Source organism: Lepidochelys olivacea, assembly GCF_965140295.1.
Source record: "Lepidochelys olivacea isolate rLepOli2 genome assembly, chromosome: 5".
Taxonomy (NCBI): Eukaryota; Metazoa; Chordata; order Testudines; family Cheloniidae; genus Lepidochelys; species Lepidochelys olivacea.
The window spans coordinates 121,355,272-121,375,763 of NC_140415.1; the positions used below are offsets into that span (position 1 = coordinate 121,355,272).

General features: G+C 43.7%; 1 protein-coding gene across 1 annotated transcript; it reads right to left on the reverse strand.

The window, feature by feature from the left end:
* Positions 1–1,557: 1,557 nt before the first annotated feature.
* Positions 1,558–15,797, reverse strand: DNAJC25 (DnaJ heat shock protein family (Hsp40) member C25). Its single transcript, XM_084628757.1, has 4 exons — positions 15,458–15,797; positions 7,125–7,277; positions 3,889–4,359; positions 1,558–1,862 (listed from the first exon to the last, which is right to left on the reverse strand). Exons 1-4 carry the CDS (start codon positions 15,776–15,778, stop codon positions 1,740–1,742), a joined length of 1,068 nt encoding a protein of 355 aa, XP_084484883.1. The 5' UTR covers positions 15,779–15,797; the 3' UTR covers positions 1,558–1,739.
* Between the last annotated feature and the right edge of the window lie 4,695 nt (positions 15,798–20,492).

A 20,492-nucleotide genomic window follows, 5' to 3' on the forward strand; every position in this document is an offset into this window, starting at 1 on the left:
ACTGCATGAGAAAATTTTAAAGAAGTCCCCAACAGATGCCAGCAGCTGTTCAGCTGAACAGACACTGGTGTAAGTGGGAGCCATAGCAAACACGTGACTAACATCAGCTGTTTTGTGCACTGTATTAAATGGTGGAAGCAACCTGAGCCTTGACTACACTAGGTCTTTCCACAAGTAAGGTTCCTTAATGGAGATATGGCCACAATATTAAAAATATTAAATAATATTAAAAATCTCTTCCCAAGCAGATAAGAGATGAAAAATTCTCCCATGCCTTCTTCATAAGTGAGAAGTAAGAGGGAAACATACCCCATTTTTCCCCTTCATAGATGACTTGTGAAGTAGCTACGTTCAAAAGAGTCAGACAAGAGCTAAAGAGAATATTTTATTTATAAACTTTAATTTGGCTTTAGAATTTGAAACGGATTGGGTTGTAATATAATAAACTATTTTTTTTATTTACATAAGGCATCAAATTGCCCCTTTTAAACAAAAGGATTAGTTTCCCTTTTACCAATACTACGGTGCAAGTAATGTGTCACATTTAATAGAATACTGGTACACTTCTTCCAAACAAGTATCTATAGTTCAGTGTACAAAGATTAAAACCCAAACTTAAGATTCTAGCAAAATCTGCTTTATGTATCATTCTGCAGAACAAAGACAAAAATTAAGGCCTGTTTGTGTCACATTGCTGAACAATCATGCACCAGAATGAATAAAGACTATGATTCCAACTGGACAGGGCATGGAAAAAAGCATATATAAGCTCAGGGTGGCCAACCTGACCCTGAGAAGGAGCCAGAATTTACCAATGTACATTGCCAAAAGCCACAGTAATATGACAGCAGTCCCCCACATCAGCTCCCCACACCCACTGCTTCCCAGTCACCAGCAGCCCCGCCAATCAGCGCCTCCCCCTCCCTCCCCACACCTCCTGATCAGCTGTTTTGCGGCATGCAGGAGGCTCAGGAGGGGGGAGGAGGAGTGAGGGCACGGCAGGCTCAGGGCAGGGGACGGGAAGGGGTGGAGTGGGGGCAGGGCCTGTGGCAGAGCCGGGGTTGAGCAGTGAGCACCCCCCCCCCAGCACACTGGAAAGTGGGCGCCTGCAGCTCCAGCCGTGGAATCGGTGCCTAGACAAGGAGCCGCATATTAACTTCTGAAGAGCCGCATGTGGCTCTCACACCACAGGTTGGCCACCCCTGTATAAGCCCATTCTCTTAGTCTGCATCAAATATACTATTTGGCAAGATCACTCAGATTTTGGAAGCTTTTGGGTGAGGACAGAGAGGAAAAATAGATAAAGAGCCATAAAATTGCCCTGCCTATAGAATTTTACATGAGTGTTTACACACCCCTAATGACCAAATATACAAACCTTATGGTTTTAAAGAGGGGACAAAACAAGAATACAGTTAGCCTTCATCAAGAAATTTTTGGAAGGGTGTAAGGTATAGTTGGGTTGGTATTTGTTCTTACAGATTTCATGTGAAACACTTCTTTAAACAGTGAATTCCAGCTTCACAAGCAAACAGAACATAAACAATGAACTAAGTCTCTGTTTAACAGATTCACTTTTATTTATAAAAAATGGTAAACTTGTACTAATTTCCTGCCTGATGAAATTATTCCTGAGTTTTAGATGACTGCCGAGGCACAGCAGATAAAACTCTGAAAATTTAGTTACGAAAATTTTTTGCAAGTCAGGTTTATCAGTACTGTACATTGTTCAGCAGCCTTCAGTCATCAATAAACGTTAATCTTCCAGGTCCTTCATTCCTCATCCACCGCCTATATCTCTTCCATCGGGGATCCATAGCCATTTTCTTCTTTAGCTCTTCCTCTTGTTCTTGCTTGTAGACCTGGATAGGAGGAAGAAAAAGTGACTTTAAATAAAGCCCAAGAAAAAGTCAGCCCTCAAGGAGAGCCTCATACTAGAGGCAAGAGCTATTTCAGCTATTACAATGAATCAACTGCTGACTTTTTTTTTTTTTTTTAAACCACACACTCCAGGTTTCTACACAAGAGTCAGATCAGTCTCAGATTGCTGGTGGGATGCAGAATTTGGCCCATAGCTCCATTAACTTCAGTTGAGTTACTTTGGATTTAGGGTCAATGGTGGTGTAAGAGCAGAATTTGGCTTTATCTCGAATTTATTAAGCAATTACAAGAATGCATTGTAAAACACACAGGAACTTCAGCTAAAAGATGCCTGCTTGTGCAGGAGACCGTACTATTCACAGCAACAAAGATAGGCAATACTCAGGACACTAAGCAAACCCTTTACTATACAGGAAATATTAAATGTAGTAGCTAGATTCACAGGCTTAACTGTTTCCTCCAGTTGTTTTCATACTTGTGTCCTTCTGTAGTCAAGACTAATTAGACAAATTTTGGAATGTGGTTAAATCTGATGATTTTTTTATTTTTTATCTGTCTAGCTGTGGAAGTAAATGCTTTTATCACCACATTTGATGCATTAGGATTAGAATTATAACTGGATATTTTAATTGCCAGGAAATTCTAAGCAAATGCTGATAGCTATTTCTGGGGGGGGTGGGAAGCACTAGTTCAACACTCTAATCTTTAAAATATAATATCCTCAGAGGATACAACAGTACTAAAACAGACAAGTTTCAAAGGACCAGTAAATGTTGGGTCTAGACTACAAATTTCCCCTCCATTACTTTATGAGAAAGCCACCATGCCATGTGGAAGTCACCTGTACAGTTAATTTCCCCATTATCAAAACTTCACAAACTTTTTCAAGCCTTATCTAGGTTTGAAATTTGGCACCACTGTTACTAGAAAGAATCACAGTAATACAGTCAATAGGGCTGATCTCCAACAGTGGATAATTGCAGGGTGTCTCAATGGTAACTGAAGCTTTTCTGCACAAGAGATTTGAAGAACTCTGCACCCTAGACTGGCTAACTGTAGACACTATGCGGCACACAGTATTACAAAATACAAAGTACTGCTCTCAATAGTCATAAGATCATCACAGCAACACAGTAAGGCAGAAAACTTTTAAATACAGATTTACTGTGCTAAAGAACTATAAGGGCTCCTAATGTGTTCTCACTTACAAATTCCTTGGGACAAGGATAATCCTTCACTTGCGTCTTATACAACAACAAGGAGAGTCAGTACTGAAATCAAAGTAATAGGCTCTGGAACATCCCCAGGACCAGAGCACAGAACTTGTGTATTCTGTGGAGTCTGATCTGGAGCAATGGAGCACCATACTTGAATAAAACAGCCACTGCCCAGCAAGAAGTATGTCAGACCCTGGGTTACCAAAACTCAGAGGAACTACTGAAGGGTAAAGAGGGCAGAGTCAGGAACTAGCTGAATTGGTAGAGTGATACAAACAAACAAACAGTTACTTTGGAGCAGGGGTTCTCAAACTGGGGATTGGGACCCCTCAGGGGGTCGCAAGGTTATTACATGGGGAGTTGCAAACTGTCAGCCTCCACCCCAATCCCCGATTTGCTCCAGCATTTATAATGGTGGTGTTAAAAAAGTGTTTTTAAATTTATAAGTGGGGGTTGCTTGCCTTGTGAAAGGAATCATCAGTACAAAAGTTTACGAACCACTGCTTTGGAGGGTTTATGGGAGCATTCCCAGGTGCACTGTTTGAAAGATCCAATCTCACCACTCTGCTGTGCTATTCTAGCACATTAACAGATGAGCAAAGACTGTCTTTGGTCAGAAAACCTGAATCTCATTGCCAAAAATCTCTATCTTAATGAGTGATATCTAGAAATGAATCATAGCCTTACATGCAGCACAACCACAATAGATACTATGGGAGAACACCAGATTTTTAGGCTGGGTAAATTGGGCATTTAACGTTAATTTTCACAACATGCCAAAACTACTCACCTCATAGTTCTCTCTTATCCATAGCTGCCGTTCCAGAAAAGTCTCTTTCTGATTATCTTCCAGACTGTCAAACTGAGACTGTGACATTTTCATGTATCTGCGTATGATATACAGCTTCTCTTCCTCACCATATTCTTGCCCTTTAATATTAAAACAGTAAATCCACCAACAATACCAAGCTATATACTTGCACAAGTAAAAAGGAGCTAAGAGGATTTGAAATAGAAGGATATCGTATATTTTAGGCTTCTGATAGCCGCCTTTTATATCTATTTTATTTTTGATAATGTCTTTGATTATTTCTTCCTCTTCCTCACGGATTTCTTCCTTAGACCGTCTGTTTTTGCCTTTTTCTTTAGCCCTGTTCAGTAGGCCTTGTTGCCTGGCAATCTCAGATGCTTGTATACGATATTTTGGCACTGTAGCTAGGTAGTTGATGGCCTCATTGTAGCTACTCCACCAGCTGAAGAACTAAAATATAAAATAGTAATAGCTTGTTAGTTCCAGCAGTAGCTTTAACAAAGAAAACAGAACATAAGAAAATCCACTACCTCTGTTACATAATAATCATATTTAGTAAAAGAGGTAGTATCCCCAGTTTATAGATGCAGAGGGGTGAACTGACTTGCCCAAGGTCTTAGAGCAAGTCAGTAGCAACACCCATGTAAAAACATCCCTGCCCTGAAAGGGTCATCTGTGGGGATTGAAAAGACTGAAGTGTGATTTTCCTGCCTAAACTGAAGGACCAGGTCCCCTTGGCTTAACACCAGTTGCAGACACAAACCTTTTTGTGGGCCAGCTACTGGATGGGGAACAAATGCCACAATGTGTTAGCATTGTTAAACCCAGGATTAGAACTCTGTACTTCTTGGGCTCCAACCCTGTGCTCATTCCGCTAAAGAAAACATATTTCACAATCTAGAATGTACAAGGAAAAGAAGAATCTGATAACATTTCATTTCATTCTTTTTAATGAGACAGGTAGAGTGAGTTTACGACAGTTCTAAGATAGTGCAGGATTAATTTTCATAATCATTTATTATATCAGATGGAAGTTATTTTCATACTGAAGGATTATCCTGTGGATTACATTAGCAACCTTCCCTGCTGATTTTCTCTGTCTCAGTGACAGGTTTTTAACCCCACATTACTAACGAAACCCAGTATACTAGCAACTGTTATGTTTATTCTTACAGAGATACAAAGAAATTACAGAGCAATGGGGGAAAGCTTGTAGGACATATTCGAGAAACTAATTTACCAAAAGCATCATGTCTTGCTACAGAATATGACAATAATTAAGAAAATGCTTCTCTTCCTTACTTAAACACTGTGGGGTTCAGCTGCTTATACATTTGTTTGATTAATGTGCAGAATTTCTTTACTCATTAAATACTGCCACAAGCAATGATGGCACAATAGGGAATATATTTTGAGTTTGCTGCTTGACAGAAATTCTATACTTGTCCAGTACAACAGAACTCTATTATGGTGAGATCATTTCTCCCACATACGAACATCACTATCAGCAGAAGTTTGATACAAATGGAATTATAGTTTTCAAACTTCAATTCATTAAATAATTTGGGACCTTAATTCTAATTCTCCAGTTCAGTATCAGGAGATTTCCCCACAGTAGCTAGTCCACATTCTGGTATTACAGGTCTATAAGTTACTGTTTAGATTGGCACACAATATATCTTAGCTTAAAATGTCACGTTAAACTTTTGCAGTGTTTTGTACTAGACAAAAATGTTCTTAAAGATTTTTAATTATCTTGGATTTGCAACTAAAGCAGTAGTACAGTACATCATAAGTGGCACTAACCCTTTTAAATGGTTAATTAAACAGTTTATGTAGGGCAATCTTATTAGCTTGACAGGATTTGCTTTATGAGACTCAATCCTCCTCCATCTCTTGCTTCATTCTGGAGTTAGGAGGGGACAACAGACAAAACAAGGATAGCAAGATGAGAAAAAACAGCCTTTTCTTTGCCTAATTCACCCAAATAGTTACCAAAGTCTTACTGGGGCAACACTTCCTTAGTGAAAGATGTGAAGTGCAACTTATGGAAAGATCAACTCTTGCATTAAGGCAATAGCTATAGCAGAGGCAGTAGAGAGCCAAAGAAAGCCAAATGGATTTAGACTTCAGATTTTACTATTTCCAGTTTAGAAAATTTCAGGCAAAAACTAATCTCCCCATTTATACCCAAGGAAAAGAAGGAGAGACAGGTGCAACTTTGCCATCAGAACCAAGTGGACTTGAGGAGAAGTAGAATATGCATAAGCCTTTAGGGATCTACCAGTTCAAGTGCACACAGCTTGGAGGGCAAGAACTCTAGGACAGCTACTGATCTGTAGATGGTGCCATAAGCATTAAGGAATCAAAAGCCCCTAGTTGGGTTATTTGGGGGAAAATGCTTTGACATATATCTGGACCATTAGATAGCAAGGTTCAATAATTTCTTCAGCTACAGAATATTAACTATTGGACATTTTATCTTTTATAAAAGTCTTGAACAAGTAACTCCAATATATGTAATGTTAAGTGTTAAAGAAAAGAGTTAACAATTTTATTCTATTTAAACAATTGTTCAAAGATGTATACAAAGTTATTACCTTATCCAAAACACAATATTTACAAATTTCCATACAGCAAAATACATGCATTTTAAGAGCAAGACTTCATTGATCAATGCTAATTCTTATTTTAATGGCTAATATGAAATCAGGAGCACGATAATTGTTTTAATACATCAGTCATTATGAACATTCTTTCAAGAAGAATTTCAAAATTAGCTTCTTAAAATACTAATATAAAAATGAGAAATTGACTCAGTCTAACACTGACAAATAATCTAGCTCCTAATGTGGAGATGGACTGTTCAGCCTTTAATTTTCTGAACCACAGAACTAGATTATTTCTCTAGCGGTACAAGATTCTTATCCTTTAAATATATAGTACCAAAAAATCCCCGAACAAATAAGTTAGTACCACTAACTGCCCGGCCATGGTCCAGGATATAGATTTATATGACTGGGCGAATACCTGTCTAGTACACCAGCGACAGTAGACAACACTTAAATAGAAACAGTGGAGCCTTCTAATTTTACAATTAAAGAAAAAAAACTCAGTAACTGACTAATGGTAAAGAAATCTAGATTTCAGATTTTACTATTCTCCAGTTTAGAAATTCAATATAAGAATAGTCATAATAAGCATAAATATTTTACCTGAAACACGGAGATAGCACATACAGTGACTAGAATCACTATTCTGACGTCCACTTTAGGTGCCAATCTCCTGCTGTAATAGTGATAATAATGGCTGTAATACTCTTCAGGATGATCCAACATATAGTCATAATCTTTACGTGTTTCTTCATCCTGGCAAGAAAACAGTTAAAATAAAATTTTGTAGGTTCGTATCCTTAAGCTTTTAATCAGTGTCACAGAACATTTCATAAGATGGCTTGGTAGTGAAGTGATTTTTATTTACCAAAATTACTTTAGTGTTACATCATTAACCACAAAACTGTTGTCAAATCTGTGTTAGCCCAATTTCTATATGGAAGATACAGAACTTCAATTTTTAATATTAAGTAGTAAGCTTCTGTTTTCCAGGCATTATGAAAATTCTTCAGATCTTTTCCTGTACTCTGGTAATCTAAACGGATTTATTCTAAAACATATATGTAGCTCTGACTGAATAATGCATACTTGGCCTTGTCTGAAGAAATTTCATTTTGAATCAGTTAAGCATTTGACAGTCACATACTAAGCACACAGTATCAGACAGATGGTATTCATTGGTTCTAATCCATGTCATAGTAAATGCAAGGTGGGGTTTTTTGTTTTGTTTTGAAATACACACTCTTAAAATACAGAGTATGTTTTCCAGTTTTTTGGGGGCAGTCTAATATTAAATGCACCAAGTGACTGGGCTGCTACCATTTCCTTTGGGAGATTTCCATGGCCTAACGGATCTCACTTTTAGCTTAAGCATCTCATCTCTGAATTACGTTTAGTCTTAGTTATACCGTTTGTGCCATCCCGCATAATTCTCTTCTTTCTCCAGTAAAATATCTGTAGATTACACTCCTTATCCCTTAGCTGAGGCTAAGCCCAGCTACACCTATTTGGCCATTATAATCTTTCCTCACAAATCCCTTCAGCCATTCTGATCCTGCATTCATTACTTTGCTCACTGTTTTAAACGAATATGCTTAACTTGAAAAGTCTGGAATGTTACTTTTAAAAGTTGTTGGGTCATTTCACATACTATGCTTGTCCTCCCCAATTCCCGCTGCTAATTTATGAATGATTACACTTTACCCTTTTTTTAAAACTATCTTCCTCTTTCCTACTGCTGGGTAATAAAGCCAAACAGGGGGAAGCAGTGCTGATTCTGCAGTGTTTCCAAAAGCACAAAGTAAACAAACTGTAAAAGTAGATTTTTTCTCTCATCTTTCTTCCAGTTATAAGAATCTCAGACACTAGTTGTAACGTTAGTATTAAAAAAAATTCAGAACTGTGATTTTTAAATTGAGAGGATACCTGTATGAACATACCAAATGCAACAATCTAAGCTTCTGGAAGTTGGGCACAGGGGATTAATTTAATTGACTCCAGGGAATATAGTTTGCTACAATTGGAGATGGGGACTATTTCCAGATAAAATACAAGATGTTTATATACCCTTTAGAGCTCTTATACATTTTACTCTACATTGTTCATATTTTTTTTTTCCTTCAGCAGCAACGTTTTACCTTGCCACCCAGTTAGTAGCTTAAAAACTTTAAAGCTAATGATATATAACTCAAATATTGAAATAGCAAATGTGTCCACAATAGATCTAGGGATCAGTACATTACAGGAGTTACTGGAAGTTTCAACTGAAAGACAGTACAGTAGAACCTCAGTTATGGACACCTCAGGAATAGAGGTTGTCCGTAACTCTGAAGAGGTTACAGACTTCAGGCATACAGGGGGTTGGGGCTGCATCTGCAGGGAGGGGGTTATCAGGGTTCCAGGCAGGGGAGGGAGGGCTTCTGACCCTCAGGGCTTCAGCCCAGAAGCTCTGCTCCTGGCTTCAGCAGGGGGTGGGGGAGGTAGATGGCACCAGTGCTTGGGGCTTAAGCTACAGGGGGAGTGCCAGTGCTGAAACCACTGCTCCCCTCGTTGATAAAGGCCGGTGCCCCAGCACCCCCTGCAGGGCTGAAGACCTGAGCCCCTGCCCCCCGCACAGTCTAAAGCCCTGAGCTCTGGTGCTCCTGAGGGTCAGAAGCCCCAAGCGTGCATGTGAGCATGCACATACACACACCCCTCTGCCAGGGGCCCTGACACGCCCTCCCGCACAACTGCAGCCCCAACCCCCTGTGTGGCTGAAGCCCTGAGCCTCAGGGCTACAGTTCCGAGGCAGTACAGTATTTGCTGTTTTTTTGGTCTACGCTGCTGCCGAATTGATGACTTCTGGTTCCACAGTGTGTCCGGTTGATCGGTAAATCCGTAACTCTGGTGTTCGTATCTTAAAGGTTCTACTGTAGTTTATTTGCAAAACCAGAGCTACCAGTCTGAATATGCCTCATTTTATTGGTAATGGAATGAAGAAGCCTTCCAAAGGGGGAAAAAAAGGTGTGGAAGAGACTGTACAGTTTGCAATGCAGGCCTCAAGTAGTACTATTTTTGAGAGAAAACACATTGCTTTTGAGCTTAATAGATAACCCTATTTGCTTTTGCAAGCAAAGATCCTTGAATTTCTCTCAGCAATGGTCTCTTCACAAATAAATAATCCATCTGATGCTTGCTTATTTGGATACCCTTCTGTAGTCTGCAGTGTCAATATTGGCAGGAATAAACAAAAACAAAAATTACAAAGTACAGTTTCAGTTACAATTAAAAGGGCACTTCCATTCTACCCTCCTGCTTCTGGTTTGTTTCATTTTTGGAACACTTCCCCTTTGGACTGAAATTTTTTATAGTCAATTTCTTAAAAAATATTTCATTAAGTATTCTGTAAGTGTACAGAACAAGGAAATGAAGTTAAACTACATTGATTTTCCTGACGCTTGTTCAAAGAGTTACGTTTATATCACAATTTTAACTCTGTACTGCTGAATGCTAGCACTCTATGAGGATTATTATATGGTCACATAGCATATGGCAAAGTGACAATCTGGAAAATACAGTGGAAACAAAGGGCATTTTTCCATAAGAATGGCCATACTGGGTCAGACCAATGCTCCAGCTACCTCGGTATCCTGTCTTCCAACAGTGGCCAGTGCCAGAGGCTTCAGAAGGAACAGAACAGAACAGGGCAGTTTATCAAGCGATCCATTCCTCATCGTCCAGTCCCTGCTTCTAGCAGCCAGAGGTTTAGCGACACTCAGAACACAGGGTTGCATCCCTGACTGTCTTGGATAATAGCCGTATCGTCTATGAATTAATCTAATTTTTTTTTTAACCCAGTTCTACTTTTGGCCTTCACAACATCCTCTGGCAACAAGTCCCACAGGTTCACTGTGAGTTGTGTGTCTAGTACTTCCTTATGTTTTAAATCTGCTGCCTATTAATTTCACTGGGTGACCCGTGGGTCTTCTATTATGTGACGGGGTAAACAACACTTCCTTATTCACTTTCTCAACACCATTCATGATTTTATAGACCTCTATCTTATCTCCCCCTAGCCCCCAATTTGTCTCTTTTCCAAGATGAACAGTCCCAGTCTCTTTCATCTCTCCTCATATGGAAGCTGTTCCATACCCCGAATAATGTACTTTTTCCAATTCTAATATATATTTTTTGAGATGGAGCAACCAAAACTGCACGCAGTATTCAAGGAGTAGCCATACCATGGATTTATATAGTGGCATTATGATGTTTTCAGTCTTATCTATCCCTTTTCCTAATTGTTAGATTTTTTTTTTATTGCTGCTGCATATTTAGCAGAGAACTAGCCACAATCACTCCAAGATCACTTTGAGTAGTAACAGCTAATTTAGACCCCATCATTTTGATATATAGTTGGAATTATGTTTTCCAATATGCATTACTTTGCATTTATCAACATTCAATTTCATCTTCTACTTTGTCACGCAGTTTTGTGAGGTCCTTTTTAACTCTTCGCAGACTTAGCTGTCTTGAGTAATTTTATATCATCTCCAAATTTTGCCACCTCACTGTTTACCCTTTTTCCAGATCGTTTATGAATATGAATAACATCACTGGTCCCAGTACAGATCCTTGAGGAACCCCACTGTTCACCTCTCTCCTCTGTGAAAACTGACCATTTACTCCAACCCTTTGTTTTCTATCTTTTAACCAGTTACTGATCCATGAGAGGACCTTCACTCTTATCCTATGACTCCTTACTTTGCTTAAGAACCTTTGGTGAGGGACCCTGTCAAAGGCTTTCTGAAAGTCCAAGTATACTACATCCACCGGATTACTCTCGTGCATACATTTGTTGAACCCTTGAAGAATTCTAATAGATTGGTGATGCAGGATTTCCCTTTTACAAAAAGCAGTGTTGACTCTTCCCCAACATATTGTGTTCATCTGTGTGTCTGATATTCTATTCTTTGCTAGAGTTCAGGGATCCGCAACCTTTGGCATGTGACCCATCAGGGTAAGCCCCTGGCGGACCGGGACGGTTTGTTTACCTGCTGCGTCCGCAGGTTTGGCCAATCGCAGCTCCCACTGGCCGCGGTACGCCGCTCCAGGCCAAACGGGGACTGCGGGAAGCGGCGCGGGCCAAGGGATGTGCCGGCTGCCCTTCCTGCAGCCCCCATTGGCCTGGAGCAGCAAACTGTGGCCAGTGGGAGCTGTGATCGGTTGAACCTGCAGATGTAGCAGGTAAACAAACTGGCCCAGCCTGCCAGGGGCTTACCCTGACAGACCACGTGCCAAAGGTTAGCAATCCCTGCTACAGTTTCAACCAATTTGCCTGGTACTGCAGTTAGGTTTAGCGCCTTTTGCCCAGCATTGCCTCTGGAGCTTTTTAAAAAAAAAAATTGGATCACATTAGCTATCTGCTAGTCATCTGGTACAGAGGCTGATTTAAGTGATAGGTTACATACCACAGTTAGTAGTTCTGCATTTTCATATCAGCTTCTTCAGAAATCTTGGGTGAATTCCATCTGGTCTTGGGGACCTATTACTGTTTAATCTATCCATTTGTTACAAAACCTCCTCTTACTGACACCTCAAACTGGGACAGTTCCTCAGATGTGTTACCTAAAAAGAATGTCTCAGACGTGGGAATCTCCCTCACATCCTCTGCAGTGAAGACCAAAGCAATCATTTAGCTTCTCCCCAATGATCTTGTCTTCTCTGAGTGCTCCTTTAGCACCTTGATCATCCAGTGGCCCCACTGATTGTTTGGCAGACTAGCTGCTTCCAATGTATTTAAAAAATTGTTACTGTCAGGTTTTGTCTTTCACTAGCTGCTCTTCAAATTCTTTTTTGGGCTGCCTAATTTTACTTTTACACTTCACTTGCCAGAGTTTATATTCCATTCTATTTTCCTCAGTTGGATTTGACTTCCAATTTTTAAAGCATGTCTTTTGTCTCTAACTACCTCTTTTACTCTGTTGAGCGATGCTGGCATTTTTTTGGTCCTCTTCCTTTTTTTTCCTTCCCTATTTGTGGTACATATATAGCTTGAACATCCATTATGGTATTTTTAAAAGTTTCCATGCAACTTGCAGGTATTTCACTCCTGACTGATCCTTTTAATTTCTATTTAACTAGCCTCCTCATTTTTGTGTAGTTGCCCTTTTTGAAGTTAAATGCTACTGTGGCAGGTTTCTTTGACATTTCTCTCCCACTCCACACACAAGGATGTTAAATTTAATTTTTCTCTCCGGTGTTCCTGCCGTAAGATTATAAAATGACAGCTATATTGGAATGTCTAAAATGCACCTTTTTCTATAGCCTTCAGATACAAAATGTTATACTTTGCACTATAGCGTAACCCCATTTATCCAAAGTGTTTAGGGGTCATCCAAATAGATTGTTACTTATTTGATCTTTCGTGGTGAATTTATATGGGCTGGGGGGGAAAAAGAGAAAATGGAGAGTCTTCACTCCCAGCTGCACAGATTAATCATTTGTTGAAAAAGCAAAGAATGTACAAATACTTATGATGAATCTCCTATTACAAGAAATTATATTAATAGGCTGCTGCAAATAAGATCCAGACAAATCATACCCTAAGAGAAAAATACCACAATGCATTCTTCACACATGTACCCTTTCATCCACTAGGTGAGAATACCCTGCCCAGGAAAGAGGAAAAGCATAACTTCTGTAGGAGCTGTACTTCTGGGGATTTCTTCTACTATAGCTGTCACACAGGCAAAAAGAAAAGGAGTACTTGTGGCACCTTAGAGACTAACAAATTTATTTGAGCATAAGCTTTCGTGAGTGAGCTGTAGCTCATGAAAGCTTATGCTCAAATAAATTGGTTAGTCTCTAAAGTGCCCCAAGTACTCCTTTTCTTTTTGCGGATACAGACTAACACGGCTGCTACTCTGACACAGGTAAAAGACAGTTATGTATGCAGTTTTCTTCTGTAGATTTCTTTGGGGGGCGGAAGGAGTGATATCTGGATTAATGGAGCTGGCTCCCTCCTCCTAACTCCTCATACTCTGCAGAAGGCAAAATGGGGAACCCTACAGAGTGGGGAGGCAGAAGCAGCACTCATCTTGTATCTACCCATCCCGAAGGCTCTTATCAGCCCAGAGATGTGGAGCGGAGCATGAGGCTTTAAATATACCCTACAACTAGAAACTAGCCTCCTATGATACCATGTCATCTAGGAGGTAATATCTGCACCAAACATGCACCTGCCTCCTTATTTTACACCCAAGTTTAACTGTACCCCACAAAGCTGTGGGTCCCACTTTTTCATCACTGTAAGTTAGTTATGTATGAAATGCAGAATTGTAAGATACATGTTTTGAAAAGGGTTAGGATGCAAGTGATCTTTACTTTACACAGTTGTGATGTGGTCCCCATACTAACAGCTATTTCAAAAGTGCAATTAATATTAACAAAATGATTCCTCTCTTATTTTACTTTACCTACACTTACTTTTCTCATGTTTCCTCCCAGCCCAGCCCCATCCTTTACATCAATTTACTCTAGTGGAGCCCTAGTCTTCTAGCCACAAAACAGGGCAGCTGCTCTGTCTGCTTCCACCATGTTGCCCCACCCGTTTCTCAGCCCTGACCTGCTGTGACCACAGCTAGTGGACAGGTTTCAGAGTAACAGCCGTGTTACAAAAAGAAAAGGAGTACATAGCCCAACTTGATTGTCATGCACATTGTGTAAAGAGTTGTCACTTTGGATGGGCTATCACCAGCAGGAGAGTGAATTTGTGTGGGGGGGTGGAGGGTGAGAAAACCTGGATTTGTGCTGGAAATGGCCCACCTGATGATCACTTTAGATAAGCTATTACCAGCAGGACAGTGGGGTGGGAGGAGGTATTGGTTCATATTCTCTGTGTATATATAAAGTCTGCTGCAGTTTCCACGATATGCATCTGATGAAGTGAGCTGTAGCTCACGAAAGCTTATGCTCTAATAAATTGGTTAGTCTCTAAGGTGCCACAAGTACTCCTTTTCTTTTAGCTAGTGGACAGTGACTCAGCCCCTCTCTGCTGAGGATGCCAACAAAGATGTGAGCTACTGCCCATTGCAGAGGCTGGATTTTGATACCCGGCCACTGCCCCAGGACCAGACAGGCCTGCTGATGGGAACAGGATCCCCGCCGCAACCAACCGGGGCCGGACCCCAGCTGTGAGCCAAGTCCCAGAGCCACCCGGTCACCATCCCCATACACCTCACTGCGACCCCTGGCACCACCCCGGCCCCTGACCTGGGGCGCTCCCCTCCGGCCTGGGACACACCCCACCTCCTGCACCACCATCTGCCGCCTCCCTCTCACTGCCCTCCTCTCCCCCAGCCCAGCCCCCTACTCCCTCAGTCTGGGGAACCCCCCAGCCCCCCAGCAAGTGTCACCCCCTGCCCCCACCCTACCGCCCCTACTCCCTCAGTCTGGGGAACCCCCCAGCAAGTGTCACCCCCTGCCCCCACCCTACCGCCCCTACTCCCTCAGTCTGGGGAACCCCCCAGCCCCCCAGCAAGTGTCACCCCCTGCCCCCACCCTACCGCCCCCTACTCCCTCAGTCTGGGGAACCCCCCAGCCCCCCAGCAAGTGTCACCCCCTGCCCCCACCCTACCGCCCCCTACTCCCTCAGTCTGGGGAACCCCCCAGCCCCCCAGCAAGTGTCACCCCCTGCCCCCACCCTACCGCCCCCTACTCCCTCAGTCTGGGGAACCCCCCAGCCCCCCAGCAAGTGTCACCCCCTGCCCCCACCCTACCGCCCAGGTCCACCCCTTCCCACCACCGACTCCTTCTCCCTCAGCTTTCCCCAGCCTGACCCCTCGGCTGGCGGCCCCCCCACGCCCGCTTCCCCCGCCCGAGGGCTCCCCTCCCGCTCGCCCCCCGCGGTGTCTCTTACCGGAGCGGCTCCGGCCGGGGCAGCGGTCCCGCTCTCTCACCTTGAGGGTCTCGTAGGCGGTGGCGATGAGCAGGAACTTCTCGTGCGCCGTCTGCAGGGTCTCGCCGCCGGGCCCGGCCGGCTCCCCGCGGTGCCGGTCCGGATGGTACTGGCGGGCGAGCTGCCGGTAGGCGCGGGCGATCTCGGCCTTGCCCGCGGCCCGGCTGACGCCCAGCACGTCGTAGCACACCTGCCGCCCGCAGTACAGGCCCTCGATCAGGGCCCGGGCCGGCCGCGGGGCCAGCGCCGCCGCCGCCAGCAGCCACCACAGCAGCCAGCGCCGGCCCCGCGCGCCGCCCCGCAGCGTCCGCGCCGCCGCCATGTCCGCCCGAGCAAACCGCCGCGGGCCCGCGCCGCGCACGCGCACTGCCCCTGGGCGGGGCCAAGCCAACGAACGTGGCCATGGGGAGGAGCCGCAGGCTGGAGGAGCAGGCGCGGGGGCGGGGCGGGGCCGGCGCCAGAGGGGAGGAGCCAGGGAAGTAAAGGGGCGGGGTTTGGTGACGAGGGCGGACGGGGCCTGAGGTACGGGGAGGGCGGAACAAAGGGAAGGTTGAGGGCGGAGCCAGATAGGGGCGGGGCTATCAGAGGGAGGCCCTATTGGGTACTGGGAAGTGGGCGGAACCAAGCGAGGGGGTGGAGCCAGGGGGAATCACAACGTGGCTTCCCGATGTGGAGACACGCCCCGCCTCCCGTCCGACGCCTTAGCCTCGGCGGCCAGGTGCCCAGGTGGGCAAAATTCTTCCTCCAGCCCCACTGGGAACTAGGAAGCCCGGTTCCATTCAAGGCTCGTCAGGGGCTGCCCACAAAGCACGCCACACGTTTTGGGGTGATTTGCAAGATCCAGCCGGCCACCCCTTGTAACACTTCCTAACACTGAAAGAAAACACACAAAATTAGGGATCCGCATAGATACTGCCTTATGTAATTTATGGGCAGCCCCGAAGAGAATTTTTGGGGAAATAGGGGACAGCGCCCCACAATGCACTAGTTCTGTACAGTCATACTTTTTTATTACAGCATAGGAGCCCTTTCAGCATTATTGCCTGAAAATAATGTTTTTAAGCAGAACAGATGCTTCTTAATACCCCTATATTGTATATATATATATAAGAGACATTAGGTACTTCATAAAGGAAACAGGAGGAATGTTTACCCTCCTGGACAATTTTATTAAAGTGACAGTGTCTTACAGCCTGTTCTCTAGTGAAAGGAAAGTAAATCTCTGACAAATGGAACACCCCTTCACTGGAGTCAGCACAGGAAAAATGGACACAAGCAGTTTCAGAAGCTGTGCCCAAGTCCAAACACATCCACCAAACCTGAATTCTTTCTAGTACATGGTATTTTGCTGGTGAATGGTTCTGTCATCCTAGATGTATCTGCCCTGCAGAGTTAGCTTGAGTCAGAGCAGTCACACTGCAAAATTACACTCAAGTTGCACAGAGTGAGCTGATCAGCAGCACCAAGTGGCTGCATTTCCATTTCATTATTAGCTTGACTGTCCGCAGCACTCAAGCTTTCACCTACACCCCCTGATGGGCCTGCTAGCTGGAGTTTAAAGCACTAACTAACTTAAGCTAGAGACTTTTATGTGTGGACAGGAGTCAGGGTTAGGGCCACACTCAAATTATACCTCCAGCTAACACTGCAGTGAAAGTGAGCCCTAAGACTATGTCTACACTTCCACGGTAAATTGACCAAAGCTACGCAACTCCAGCTATGTTATTCACGTAGCCAGAGTCGACGTAGCTTAGGTTGACTTACCGCGGGGTCCACACTATGCTGGGTCAACGGGAGATACTCTCCTGTCGACTTACCTTACTCTTCTCGTTTGGGGAGCAATCTGCGGTCAATTTGGCAGGTCTTCACTAGTCCCGCTAAATCAGCCCTGGTGCATCAATCCCTGGAGCATCGATCCAGGGGGTAGTGTAGACATAGCCTAAGAGTTAGCAAGATGGTTATTGTGCAAGTTGCTTTCCATACACAAAGGAAAACAGTCATTGGCCAAAAGAGCAGACAACCTTAGGCTATGTCTACGCTACAGAGTTTTGTCGACAAAAGTTATTCCACTTTAATTAAATCGCTTTATTTAAACCGCTGTTGGTTGTCCACACTATTCTCCTTGTGTTGGCAGAGCACATCCACAGTAGCAGCTCTTGCATCCACACAGAGAGCAGTGCACTGTGGGTAGCTACCCCACTGTGCAACTGGCTGCAGGGTGCTTTGGGAAGGGTTTGCAATGCCTCATGGGACAGGTACAGCATCACATGATGCAGGTTTCTCAATCCCATATTCCATGGGCATCATACTAGATTGCCAGCTGCTTTTCAATTGAAGAGGATGGGGGAGGCGAGAGTGTGTGACAGGGAGTGTGTGTGGGGGGGGAGTGAGACAAAGTCTAGTGTGTGTTGGGGGAGTGTGTGTATGTGAGAGAGAGTGTGTGTTGGGGAAGAGTGAGCGTGTCAGCAGCATGCTGTCTCTTTAAGTTCAGACAGTGGCCAGAAGCAACCAGTCCTGAGGCAGGGGGACACCCCCCTATCAGCCATCGCCTCCCTCCCTGACTATAACGGGGTTCAAAAGGGAGCTAGATAGATTCATGGAAGATAGATCCATCAATGGCTATTAGCCAGGATGGGCAGGAAAGGTGTCCCTAGCCTCTGTTTGTCAGAAGCTGGGATTGGGTGACAGGGGATGGATCACTTGATGATAACCTGTCTGTTCATTCCCTCTGGGGCACCTGGCATTGGCCACTGTCAGAGGACAGGATACTGGGCTTGATGGATCTTTGGTCTGACCCAGTATGGCCGTTCTTATGGCTCTCCACGGAACAGCAGTCCTTCCGCATCCCCCCCGCCCCCCCACTCCCCAGCAGCAGCCTGCCTGCTGCTATGTTCCTATTGCCCTGGGAGAGCAGGATTTCAGGTCAATGATTTGCTGTTTTGCAACCACATGCTCAGCTGTCAAAATTTCCTGGAGCTTTGAAAGGGGAGGGATGCATGCATAGCTGTATGCAGTGCAGCCAAGTTCAAAGCAGTGAGCAGTCACGGTGGACACTGTGGGATACTGGGGGAGGCCAGTTATAGCAACATAACGAAATGGCAGTGTCTACACCGACGCTTTGTTGCTTTAACTTCACCGCAAAAAGCTCTATGCCTCTCATCAAGTTGGTTTTATTTTGTCGGCAAAACAGGAGAGTTTTGGTGACAAAAGTAGCATTATAGTGTGTACACCTCCACTATTTTGTCAGCAGAAGTTGCCTTTTTCCAACAAAACGGTGTGGTGTAGGCCAGGCTTTAGGCTGGGTCTACACTAGAAACACTACAGCAACACCCCTGCTTCTGTGCCACTGTAGTGTAGACACTCACCACAGCAATAGAAGGGTTTCTTCTGTCACTGTGGTAAATCCACCTCTGTGAGAGGCGGTACCTAGTTTGATGGAACATCAGCCACACTATCAGAGGCTCGTTCACCTGCACATCCACCAATGTGATATATGCCATCATGTGCCAGCAATGCCCCTCTGCCATGTACATTGGTCAAACTGGACAGTCTCTGCATAAAAGAATAAATGGACACAAATCAGATGTCAAGAATTATAACATTCATAAACCAGTTGGAGGACACTTCAATTTCTCTGGTCACTCAACTTCTGATCTAAAAGTGACTATTCTTCAATAAAAAAACTTCAAAAACAGACTCCAATGAGAAACTGCTGAATTGGAAATATTTTGCAAATTGGATACAATTAATTTAGGCTTGAATAGAGACTGGGAGTGGTTGAGTCATTATACAAAGTAAAACTATTTCCCCTTGTTTATTCCTCTCTCCCCCCACTGGTCCTCAGACGTTCTTGTTAACTCCTGGAAATGGCCCACCCTGATTATCACTTCAAAAGGTTTTCTCTCCCACAACCCCACTCTCCTGCTGGTAATAGCTCATTTTAAGTGATCACTCTCCTTACAAAGTGTATGATAAACACCCATTTTTTCATGGTCTGTGTGTATATAAATCTCCTCACTGTATTTTCCACTTTATGCATCCGATGAAGTGAGCTGTAGCTCACGAAAGCTTATGCTCAAATAAATTGGTTAGTCTCTAAGGTGCCACAAGTACTCCTTTTCTTTTTGCGAATACAGACTAACACGGCTGTTACTCTGAAAATTGTCCTAGTGGTGTCTCCACTGCACCAGAGTTTAGTTTGACTTAATTACATTATACAGGGCATGACATTTCTCTGTGCTGAGCAATGTAGTTAAGCTGGCCTAATTTTCTTGTGTAGACCAGGTGTAAGTCTCTGATCCTGCATTTGGATCAGTGTAGACAGATGCTTTCACTTGACTTCAATGGGATTCTGTACAGACACCGGTGTCTATGCATGTAGATCCAGGCCTAAACATGGATAGTAGTGCGGAATTGGATGCCTTTCAGGGGGTTGATTTTTCTTATATGTTGGGTCTATTTAGCCTCAGGATAGTTTGTAACTTTTGAGCACTGGTACCTGCAAGAACTTTCAAGTTCTATCGGCAGGTGACAATTTCTAACTGCTGTGTGGCTGGGTTTTTTTATGATGTTTATTAATCTTAAGACTCTGCAGGTTTGGCCACTGAGTAGGGCCAATATTTATATTTTTGTTTAGCTGTTATCTGGAGAATTTAGCTAAGTCTACTGGTTGCAGTACAACTGTTCTACACCCAACGTACATATTTAAGCCCAGTTCCTGAAAAGATCCACGTGAGCAAACCTCTGTGAGGTCAGTGCTACACAGTCAAAAAAGTCTAATCCGAAACCCTGAAGCTAACTCAAAGACTCCTATTGACTTTAAACAGCTTTCAGTCAATGCCAAAGATTCACATAAACAACAAGGCGCCCAGTGGGAGGAGGTATTGTTTCATGGTCTCTGTGTGTATATAATGTCTTCTGCAGTTTCCACGGCATGCATCCGATGAAGTGAGCTGTAGCTCAGGAAAGCTCATGCTCAAATAAATTGGTTAGTCTCTAAGGTGCCACAAGTCCTCCTTTTCTGAAAGACTAAAGAG